General features: G+C 44.1%; 1 protein-coding gene across 1 annotated transcript in view; it reads left to right on the top strand.

The window, feature by feature from the left end:
• The window catches only part of ALS2CL (ALS2 C-terminal like), a 297,669-nt gene extending 295,156 nt beyond the window's left edge, over positions 1-2,513 (top strand). Inside the window, exon 27 of the mRNA XM_029588275.1 lies at positions 977-2,513. Coding sequence (XP_029444135.1) covers positions 977-1,030 — 54 coding nt within the window. The 3' untranslated portion in view covers positions 1,031-2,513. The remainder of the gene's footprint in view (positions 1-976) is intronic.
• Positions 2,514-12,424: the final 9,911 nt, after the last annotated feature.

Here is a 12,424-nt window from a genome sequence, read left to right on the forward strand (position 1 = left end):
ACCCCTGATTTGTAGGGTCTCAGTATCCCTAGAGTAGAAACCACCAAGAAATAACTTGTAGGCAGGGTACTTGCCCAGAGGCAAATGGTAACCCAATTGGCAGGGGGGGGGGGGGGGTGCCAGTGTAGGGGCACGTGTGCAGGTGCAGACAGACCTGAGTAAGTGTTAGGGGTAACGCTAAGGTGTTACATGTCAATAACATTGTTCCCTCCTTAAAATCATTGCTTAGTATAAAATAATATAAGTGCACAACACATTTAATAAAAGTCTAATGCATAAAATGTCATAAATTGTGTGTACCATAACTGCAGACTATTACAGAGTAATAAAAACCATGCAGTTTTACAGTTGTAAAATTAAATACTCTATTTATTCAATTAAATTTGTGTTTATTTTCAGCTATTCAGCTACACATTAGTCACACTAGAATGTGTGAAAAGTAAAATGTTCATTTTGAGAATACTTTTGTGAATATTTGATAAAAGTTGCATACTTATGCAACTAATCAGTATAGATACCATGGGAGAATTTCTGCACCCAGGACAGAAAATGGTGAAGTCCACCTCTTTCAAAGTGTTTTGCCGATTACAAATAAAGGAATAAAAAGAAAAAAAGGAAAGGGCTTGCGAATGCAGCAAATAAGAACATATGTCATTGTTAATTTACTGCTTTGTGAATCATTTTTTTCTATTCAACTCTATGGTAGAAAAAATTGGTGGAGATAGACATTTCTTACAGGCTTTTCTGCCAAAATTGTAGCTGCTTTTGCTTTCCCTGTATTTTTTTTACTATTGCACATCCCTAGCCATACACTGCCCTATTTTCCTGTTGGAGGCCACATGAGAACTCTACATCAATTGCACACCAAGCTGCAGATCTCTCTGGAGATCTTTGTGCATTACACAAAAGGTTATTTATTAGAGACAATGGAGGAAAACAAAAACTGCTTTTAATCATCTGTCTTTTTTTTCTGCAGTCCTGCTATGAGCATATTCAGAAAGAAGAGATACGGCTCTATCATTTTCCTTAATCCAAACAAGATGCAGCTGGGGCAAACACTTGGATGGCCTATCATCATGCCAAAGAAATGGATCTGTCATATTGTGATCACCACATGCCATGTGTTAGGGTTGGAAGAAGTGGAGATATGTTTCATTCCTAGAGTATGCCACAGCCTTGATATGGGCCATCCCAATTAGTGGAAAGACAATATGATATCAGAAACATTAGACAACAACTGCGCAGAACATGACTTATTTGGAACGTAAACCTAATTATATTAAGGTCTCCGAAAATATGTTTAATTTCACAAACTGAATGGGAATTTGCAGCATGAGATCTTTTAGCACATTGAGTAAGTTCTCTGCATAGGTACTACATCTCCATCGAGACATCCTATCTTTATGCTAGTGTTGCATTGCTATAGCCAAAATATTTTCCTGCCCTTGCTTTGTTAGCTTTCGAAGTTCAAATACTGAATGGAAAAATCGGTCAAGGCAGCTGCCAGTCAAAAAAACACCAGATATTCATCCTGGAACTTTTGAATTTTACAATGCTGACAGCTTGGGAAGCCAACATAAAAAAAATGTAATTTCTAGGGCACTGGGTGACTCAGCTGATTAATGCAAATTTAGAGCTGTTTACCTCCAAATTATTGGCTCAAATCTAGCTCAGACTAGTAGTAACCGAAACAATCTGAAAGCTATTTGGGTGGCTTTTCTGAAATTACTTGGCGATATCAGTTCAGTTTCCAGTGGGCAGGTGTCCATCATACTTAAAAGCAAACAATAGCTGGGCACTAATTGGCACCCTTCCTGGCAATCTGAGCAGAGAGATCAAAACTGCATATGGATGGAGACAGAGTTATCCTCTCACCCTTAGAGCTGGACCCTACAGAACAGTGATGGCCTATTGGTAGGGAAGTGATGGAAAATGTGTACTGCTGCTGCTGCCTCTGCTGCACCTCCTCTGTAGATAAGCAGAGGTCTTCGGTTGCCAATGCTGTCAGTCTTGCACCTTTCACAAACACTAAATTCACTAGAAACAAGCTTAAAACTAAATAGATGAAATCTTATGTTCTTCATTTTATATTAGTTTTTTCATTCTTTAGCATTTTTGCAAGTTTTAGAGCATGTGGAGAGTAGCTGGAAATCAGTTCTCTACTTCTATTTTATGGTATTTTTGTATTGCACTGTGCCACCTTTACGTCATGGTATCTTAAGAATCATTTTGTTAAACTAACTGTATCACTAGAAGTTACCAGTGATGGTAAGAAATATGTCTTTTATCATAACTATCCTAAAGAAATCAACTCTTAAGTTATTGTGATTATTTAAAAGCTATAGGTACTAAAACTATACAGACTGATGCTGCCTTTGTTTTGCCCATGTTTCCCTGAAACATAGTGGGGTAGATTTTTTAAAAAAGCGCGATCGCGTACTTTTGTTGGCGCACCAGGCGCAAACAAAAGTATGCTGGATTTTATAAGATACGCGCGTAGCCGCGCGTATCTTATAAAATCCTGGATCGGCGCGCGCAAGGCTGCCGATTTTGGCCAGCCGGCGCACGCCGAGCCACGCAGCCTGCCTCCGTTCCCTCCAAGGCCGCTCCGAAATCGGAGCGGCCTCGGAGGGAACTTTCTTTCGCCCTCCCCTCACCTTCCCCTCCCTTCCCCTACCTAACCCACCCCCCGGACCTATCTAAACCCCCCCCCTACCTTTATCCATGGATTTACGCCTCCCGGAGGGAGACGTAAATCCACGCGCGCCAGCAGCCTGCTGGCGCGCCGAGACCCGACCCGGGGGCGGTTCCGGAGGGCGCGGCCATGCCCCTGGAATGCCCCAGCCTGAAACCACGCCCCCGGGCCCGCCCCCCCAAACACCGCGTCCCGCCCCCAAAACGCTGCGTTGTTCGGCCCCGCCCCCAACACGCCCCCTAAAAAAAACCCCGGGACTTACGCGCGCCCCGGGGCTCTGCGCGCGCCGGCAGCCTATGCAAAATAGGTGCGCCGGTGCGCAAGGGCCCTGCTCGCGTAAATCCGGGCAGATTTATGCGAGCAGGGCTTTTAAAATCCGCCCGAGTAGTTTGCATGTGAAGGGGGAATGTAAACCTCATTTTCTGGTTCCATTTCAAGTTTTAAAGCTTTTTCTGACAGATTTATTTAAATAAATGAATGAATGAATGTACCAATATTTATTTTTCAATGCACTGTTAGTATCCTATTCCCTAAATGTAAAAGAAAAAAAAAAGTTTTCTTTTTTTTTTTTAAGCATGCTGGGGTAATCTGCAAGGAGAGACTACAGTTTGAACCCAAGCATCAATGAACATGAAGAGGTCGGCTGTTTAAGGACAATGGCCTCCAGGGTTTTGTATGTTACTAAACTTAGTGGTACATAATGGAAGAGGGACTGGTTGTTGAAATAAGTTTGGGATTTGTTTGAATCAATGAGGAAGATGACAAAGTGTGGAATAGCCTAACTGTGGAGATGGTGGAGGCCATGCTTGCATCAGATATTGAAGGCAGTGGTAGGAACAGAGCTAAGAGAAAGACATCTAATTTCAGGGTTGCATTTGGCGGTCCACGGGCTCAGTTGTAAACAGCAGAACCTCTGTTTGTACTGCACTGCTCAAGGCCATCTCTTTGCTCAATGTCCACAGAGGTCAGGAAACGTCAATGCCTAGGGTCCTTCAGGGAGATGACCCTAGACCTTACTATTCTAGCTTCCCAACTACTTCTTCTGGTCACCCTGGAATTGTGCTCCATTAATTTTTCTACTCAGGCTTTTGTGGATTCCAGCTCTGGAGGGAATTTCCTCTTAAAGGAACTAGTCGATCAAATTCAGATTCCCATGGCCCAGATTACTTCCCCCTTAGTGATCTCTTTGGTCTATGGAGACCCATTGCCAGGTCAGATTAACATGACCACCGTACCTGTGGCCTTGCACACCAGCCTCCTGCACTTGAAAAAAACATCAACCTTCTCATGATTTCCAGAGCCATCCACCCTATCATCCTGGGCCTGCCATGCCTCCAGCAACACCAACCACATTTCAACTGGTCTGCTTACAACATGCTTGATAGGGCCACGGGTATATGGAGTCCTGTTTGGTGCCGGTAGGACCCTTCGTCCACCAACCGTGGCATCCATACTCCTGGGACTTCCCTATCAATATTGAGATTACAAGGATGACTTATCAAAAAGAGGACGGAAGTCTTACCTCTTCATCCCCCATATGACTGCAACATTGAACTTATCCTAGGGGCTATACTTCCATGCCGTCAGGTTTACCAACTGACTCTCCCTGAAACTCAGGCCATGTCTTTTTAAATCCAGGAGAACCTAGAATCATCCTACATCGCCTACAAAAAAAATAACCTCTATGTCAAACTGGAAAATGTTTCTTTGAGCAAGAAGAGCTGCACTTCCTTGGGTACATAGTCTCACGAGACAGAGTCAGGATGGCCCCTGACAAGACAAAAGCTTTCATGAACTGGCCTCACCCAATGGGTCTCGGAGCCTTGCAAAATTTCCTGGGATTTGCTAATTATTACCTTCAGTTTATTCCTCCATGCAGTGCCACTTACTGCCCTTACCCGCAAGGGTGCCAACACCAAAGATTGGCTGCTCGAGGCTATCAATCTATTCCAGCATGTAAAGAAGGCATTCGCTGACAAGCCTTGCCTGTGTCAGCCCGGATTCTACAAGGCCTTTCATCTTAGAGATAGATGCTTCTGCTTTAGGGATAGGGGCTGTCCTCAGCCAGCACACTCCAGAAAGGATACTCTGTCTGTGCTCTTTCTTCTCTAAGAAGTTTTCCCCGGTTGAATACAATTTCAGCATTGGAGATTGAGAGCTCCTGGCTGTCAAACTAGTTTTTGAGGAATGGCGCCACCTACTCGAAGGAGCTCAACATCGTGGTACAATATACAGGGACCACAAGAACCTTGAACATCTACATCAAGCTCATCTTAATGCAAGACAGGCCATTGGTCTTTGGTCTTTGCCCACTTCGACTTTGAACTACAATATCGCTCAGTGAGCAAGAATCAGCAGGCAGACGCTCTCTCTCAATCCTTCTAGATTGAGGATACTCCAGAATCTCCCCGGCACATTATTGACCTGCCAAGATATTTCTGGCCACTACAGAGAAGACAATCGTAACTTCCAGATTGCATGAGAGGGTGTTGAAATGGGCCATAATCCCATGTCACAGGTCACCTTGGATGGGCATGAACCCTTCAATTGCTTCAGTGATACTACTGGTGGCCCCAGATGAAGCAAGATGTCAAGGCCTTTGTCTAAACATGCCCAAAAGTGCACAGAAAAAAGCACTGTATGGCTGACCCTGGGGGCTGTTACAACTGTTGCCAACCCCAGAGAACCCAGGACCCACTTGTCTATGGACTTTATCGTGTACCTCCGCCACTGTAATATGGGTGGTGAATGATCGTTTCTACAAGATAGCATATTTTGTCCCAATACCAAGTTTTCCTTCCACTCCGGAACTGGCATGCCTCTTCATCCTCCACGTTTTTCACCTACATGGACTTCCAAAGCATATACTTTCAGATATAGGAATGTAGTTTACGACATGGCACTTGCGTTCTCTCTGCACAACGGCCTACCATTCGCAAGGCAATGGGCAAGCAGAGCAAACCAACTATATCCTCAAAACCTTCCTTCACTCATATGTTAACAAATGTCAGGACAAACGGGCCATTTTTTTACCTTGGGATGAGTTCTCCCATAATAACCATGCCAATGCAGCCACTGGCTCCTTGCTCTTCCAGCCTCTATCTCTTCTGCCATTGCCTGTGACAGTGCCATCGCCGATGGCTCAGCTCTCCACCCAGGAATTGCATGAACTGTGGAACCAGACCAGTCAACTGACTGAGAACGCTTCCGCCCAACCTAAGAAAATGGCAGATACCCATAGAAGGCCAGCTCCCCAATTCACAGTAGGGAAGAGGATTTGGCACAGTACCTGCTACTTACGTATGTGACTTCCATCAATGTGCTTGGCACTATGTTTTATTAGGCCTTTCTCGATATTGCGACAAGTGGGCCTCATCATACATCAGCTAAAGCTACCACCTATGTTAAAAATCCAAAACATGTTCCACATTTCATTGCTTAAGCCTTTCGTGGATCACAAACTGGTTAAAAGATAGGAAACAAAGAGTAGAATTAAATGGTCAATTTTCTCACTGGAAAAGGGTAAACAGTGGAGTGCCTCAGGGATCTATACTTGGACCGGTGCTTTTCAATATATATAAAAATGATCTGGAAAGGAATACGACGAGTGAGGCTATCAAATTTGCGGATGATACAAAATTATTCAGAATACTTAATCATAAGCTGATTGTGATACATTACAGGAAGACCTTGCAAGACTGGAAGATTGGGCATCCAAATGGCAGATGAAATTTAATGTGAACAAGTGCAATGTATTGCATATACGGAAATATAACCCTTGTTAGGTTTCATATTAGGAGCTACCACCCAGGAAAAAGATCTAGGCATCATAGTGGATAAAACTTTAAAATCATCGGCTCAGTGTGCTGCAGCAGTCAAAAAAGCAAACAGGCATTATTAGGAAGGGAATGGTTAATAAAACGGAAAATGTCATAGTGTCTCTATATCGCTCCATGGTGAGACCGCACTTTGAATTCTGTGTACAATTCTGGTCGCTGCATCTCAAAAAATATATAGTTGTGATGGAGAAGGTACAGAGAAGGGCAACCAAAATGATAAAGGGGATGGAACACCTCCCCTATGAGGAAAGGCTGAAGAGGTTAGGGCTGTTCACTTTAGAGAAGAGACGGCTGAGGGGGGATATGATAGAGTCACATCTACTCGTTTAAGATCATAAGAGATCTTAAACGAGTAGATGTGACTCGGTTATTTACACTTTCGAATAATAGAAGGACTAGGGGGCATTCCATGAAGTTAGCAAGTAGCACATTTAAGACTAATCGGAGAAAATTCTTTTTCACTCAACGCACAATTAAGCTCTGAAATTTGTTGCCAGAGGATGTGGTTAGTTCAGTTAGTGTAGCTGGGTTCAAAAAAGGTTTGGATAAGTTCTTGGAGAAGTCCATTAATGGCTATTAATAAAGTTTACTTAGGGAATAGCCACCACTATTAATTGCATCAGTAGCATGGGATCTTCTTAGTGTTTGGGTAATTGCCAGGTTCTTGTGGCTTGGTTTGGCCTGTGTTGGAAACAGGATGCTGGGCTTGATGGACCCTTGGTCTGACCCAGCATGCAATTTCTTCTGTTCTTAAGTCTCTGATGTTTTCATGGCCCTCTTGGGTGCTGCCTGAATCCCAAGAAGTTGTGATTGATGTACATGAGCTTTGAGAAATCCTGGACTGCTGCCAGAGGAGAAAAAGGGTTGAGTACATAATTTCTTGGAAAAATTATGGCCCAGGAGCTTTTTCCAACATCTTGGAAATAAATCTCCTAAAAGAATTTTATCAGTTGTACCCCAAGAGACCTAGAGCCTTAGGGAAGGAGCTGAAGTGGGGACGTACTGTTGCGTTTGGCGATCCACAGGCTACCCATCGTACTCATCTCCCCTGGCCAGGCCGACCTTCTTTTCATTGTGTAGTGGGCGCCACTGGGCAGCCTTACTACAGGACGCCACTCCTCATCATAGCAGGATGCCACCAACACATACAGCAGGACCTGCCGTCATCGGATCATGTCTCTTGCCAGCACTTAAAGGGACCGCAGCGGGAAATCCCCTGCGGCACTTATCGATGACATCAGGATCAAGGCCCTATAAAAGGGCAGGGCTCCAGTCACAAATTACTTCAGCAACAGGTCCAGCTATGTGTTGCTTCCCAGCATCTTGTCTTCGCTTCAGTTCCAGTCCTGCTTGTCTTCAGTTCTCTCCCTGCTTGTCTTCATCCACATGGCTTAGTTGTTCTTCTTCTCACCTGCCTGCCCTGCCTATCCATGCCCCCTCCCTTCTCTCAGATACCTGGTTTGACCTCGGCTTGGATCTCGGATATGACTGACTGCTGCCTGCTTCTGATTATTGCCTGGACCCCAAACACATCTGACTGCAGCCTTTCTATGACCCAGCCTACTACGGACCTCTCCTGCTATCAACAGAGACCCCCACCTAAGTCTTGCCAGCTCTGGCATCCAAAGGCTGAACCCGAGGAGACATGGGCTGCTATAGGTGAGGTCCTGGTGGGTCTCTGCTTCGTCCTCCTGCCAATGGTAGGAGCCTACAGGTCTTCTCTCTGGAGGTAGAGTCAATCCTGCCTAGGCCCAAGAGTCCACTGATACAACAGAAAAAAGCAAACCATAGGATAACGTGTTTGGTACCAGCAGGTTACAACTCCACAGAAACCAACCAGGTCAGTGCTAAGTTGGTGATGGAGAGGTAAAATCCAGCAAAGCCACTGGATGTTTGGGCTATTGTCTTGCTGATTTGGTGGCTGTTTGGATTGTTGCAGGGCTTGGTGGTGAGGTGACAATTGAGGGGAGGGCTGATGGGTACTGGATTGGATGTAGGAACTGGTATGTTCATCTGCCCAGAATAAGGGAGAATCAAAAAGGAAGAAAACAAAGTCGGAATTGGTTATGCGGTCATACTTTTATGGTTGGCAGCTGGGATATATACTTAGCAATGTAGACTGGAACTGGGTAGATTTGTCTTTTTCTACCATCTTCTACTATGTTACAAGGTTACTATGTAATTTAGTATGATGCACTTCATAAATTCCCCAATCTGTTATTGATCAGGCAAATACAAAATGCATAGCATATCTTTTATTTAAAAATATATTTAATTTAAGCATTTTAGAAGGGAAATGTTTTACAAATGGAATAGCATATACTGTATGGTATAGCATATACTATATGGTATGGTCATAAAATTCTATATATTCTTCCCAGTTTTTGACCTTGTGCCTCAAAATGCAACAAACTTTGTAAATAATATATCTTTTTTGATGATAAACTCTGTTTTATGTTGGTTCCTACATGTTACCATTTAGATGCATGTTCTGGGTTGAATGCATACGTATGCCTTCCTGATAGATATTTAGTAGTTATGTATTAATGCAGAGTTGTAGTAGCTATATTGATGCTGGAGAAAACTGAATTCTTTGCAGCTTCTAGTCACCTTTTATTTATGAGTTTTTGAGAGCTCCTAGGTCTCTCTTTCAGCTGTGAAGGGAATTAGGTGGTCAAAAAGCTCCTTGTATGACAAGTTTAGTTCATTTGCATATTGATCCAATAAAAGGTATCCCAAAGAACTAATTATGCATTGGCCTGATTTGGAATGTATTCATTCTCCACATAATCCCTAGGGATGTGCATTTACATTTTTTTCATGCTGTTTTGCATGTAATATTTTTTTGTTTTGTTTATGATTTATTTCATGCATTCATAGAGATGCTATATAACCCTTTCCAAAAGAAAAAAAGGTTTGTTCACTTGAGGCTATGCCTGGTCACATTGTGGTCACTAATTATGGATACCAATCACTTTTTGAGTCTATATCACTGTAATATTGCACGTGTAACACAGATGTCAAGATAATGACTGTATAATATATGAACAGAAGGACACTAAAACTTCATTTATATGAACTGTATAAATGCGTGACAGAATTTTGTTAAAGAGAATGGATGGTGAGAGTGGTAAATATTAAAATTATTTTATGTACTTTTATTAATAAAGTTAAAACTTGATACTGTGTAAAGAACCTGTATAGGCAGATATAAAAATCAGCAAAACCTAACAGCATAATAATAATAAACTAAGATTAGTATTGTGTATTGATTGAAACCATTTTACTGTACATATTAAAGGTCATGCTAATAGCTATGGGGAAGGATTGTGAATGTGAAATGTGAGTTTTCATTTCAGATTATTATTATTTGGGAATAGATTGTAATGTCAAAAGATATTCCTGCCTGCAATAAGAAATTTATATTTTATTACCTGTGGCCTTGAACTCAGCCTGGAAAGATTGTTCCTTTCCAGAGACACATTACTTAGAATATTGCACTGTGTTTGATATACAAATATAGAGGTGCTGCAGCTGAAAAATGCAATGGACTTGGAAACGCTCAGGAAATATGGATAAAGGAGATCATTAAATATCCCACATGTTGCAATTGTTGCCTTTTTTATTATTTTTTTTTTTTGTATTATTTTGAATGCCACGGTGTTGGTTTTTTCCCAGATGAGTTAATGTTAGGTTCACTCATTGGAAATGGTAAATAGGAGTACTTGTTAATTAAAAAAATAATTCATGCTAATAAAAAGTGAGGTTAAGTTCAGGAGAAGCAGAGGCATAGGGTCATTAGTGTCCAGGCACTACCAGTTCAAGTTACTGGGGTCTAGAGCAGAAGAATGTGGGGCTCTTTACACTACAGCTGGGCAGGAGCAGAGAGACAGGGGAGGGGAGTCTGCACGCTCTCAAGCCTCTTTGTGTGCCCACTCCCCCCCCCCCCCCCCCCCCCCCCCTGTTACTGCAGCAGATGCTGAGAGCTGCAAACTCTTTATCCGCCTCCCCCGCTAATCGGGGACCCATGGTTCCTAGGCATGGAGGGGTGTAGGGAGTGGTCTAGAGACATCTGGGAAAACTCTGAGAGCTGGAACCTCTCCTCCTCTTCTCTGGCAGCGGAGAAACAGGAGGAGCAATGATGGATTTAGGAATTTGCCCTCCCTAGGCACTGCTGTTCCTGTCCCCCTCCCCCTCCTGAAAGATAGCAGGAAGCAGAAGGTCTAGGCACAGCCCCCCCCTGCGCTTTCCTGCAGCCTTTGGGGCAGAAGTCTGAACATTCTGAAGCACATTGACAAACACTTCCCGCTTTTATTTTGCATTATAAAAATAAAGTCGTTTTCCAACCTTGCTGCACAATTTATTTTACTTTTATTGGGTAAGGAACAGGGATTTCAAGGAGCAGTCCGGGGAGGAGATCTCAGGGATGGGTAGTAAAAGAGAGGATGAGAGATCCAGGGAAGGGAGGAGTAAAGGAATGGGGTGAGGAAAAGATGAGAGGAGTGGGGATGGGAAGAGGGGAGAGGGGAGAGGCGATGAGGAAGAACAGGGATGGAGGGAAGATCTGGAATCTGAACAGGGGGATGAGGGGGAAGAAAGACAAGAGGATTTGGGATTGAGAAAGGGAAGGAGGGAGTAGGAGAGGTCGAGTGTAGATTCCAGGATCCGGGAGAAGGAAGAGGTAGGAAAGAAAGGAGGTTCCGGGTTCTGGAGGATAAAATCCAAGATTGAGGAGATAAAATCTGAATTGCAGTTCTGGGGAGGGCATGAGGAGGAGGAGGAGGCAGGCCCTTTATAATCTCCCACCCAATTGGCACCCCCCCCCCCCCCTGCACCTATCCCTTCTCTCATGTACACAAATACTGCCAACCTCCCACTCTCACACAGACACATACTCTCTCCTCACTCGCTAATGATCCTCCACTCAGCCCCTCCTAACTTCCCCAAAATAATCCCCCTTTCTTCCTCCTGCATTCAGGCTGACTCCCCCCCCCCCCCCCCCCCATCCCTCCTGACCTTGAATGATAGGAGGGGAGGGATTAGAAAGCAGAGTAGCTGCTGTAGGCTCACCCCCTCCCTTCTTATTCTCTGCACTCTGCGTGGGCATGGAGAGGCTGGAATAGAAAGCAGGGGGCTCTTCTCTGCTGAATGAGATTCAGCACAAGTCAAAGGCAGCAAATCTCCAGCCAGCCAGTCTAATGTGCCTGTTGACAAATCCAGCCTTGAGGAGCAAAGTGACTGCTCTGTCCTGTAGCTATAGCAGCAAAATGCTATATCCTGCTACAAGGCCTGAAATGTAAAATGGGAATTGTTCTTGTCCGTCCTGTAATTTATTTTACTATTAGCACATTTTCCTCTTTTGCTTTAATCACTGGAGTCAATTTTGAAACCCGCGCACACACGTCCATGTGCACGAGGTTCCCGGCGCACGCACATGGACGTGCTGATCTTTTAACGTGTGCATCGCCGCACGCATATTATAAAATACAATATCCACGCGCACACGATTTTATAATCGGCACGAGCATGTGTGGGCGGGTCACGTCTCATGCGCTCAGGGGGGGGGGAAATTTTGTAATGTGCACGCAGCGACTCAATTGGGCTTTTGCCCAGTTCCCTCCCAGTCCGCTCCAATTAAGGAGTGGACTAGAGGGAACTTTCCTTTATCCCTACCTACCCTTCCTCCCTTTTCCCCCTCCCCTAAATTAACCCTATCTACCCTACTTTTTTTTTTGTTTCAGTACTTCCTTTTCGAAGAAGTAAGTACCGCACACCAGCTGGCTGCTGGTAAGCGCTTCCACGGGACAGGGCCTAATGGCCGCTGTCCCAGTCAGCCCCTGCCCCGTGGCCCACCCCCTTTTTGCTGGCCAGGCACTTCTGCGCATACCGG

Source organism: Rhinatrema bivittatum, chromosome 2, assembly GCF_901001135.1.
Source record: "Rhinatrema bivittatum chromosome 2, aRhiBiv1.1, whole genome shotgun sequence".
NCBI classification, from domain to species: Eukaryota; Metazoa; Chordata; class Amphibia; order Gymnophiona; family Rhinatrematidae; genus Rhinatrema; species Rhinatrema bivittatum.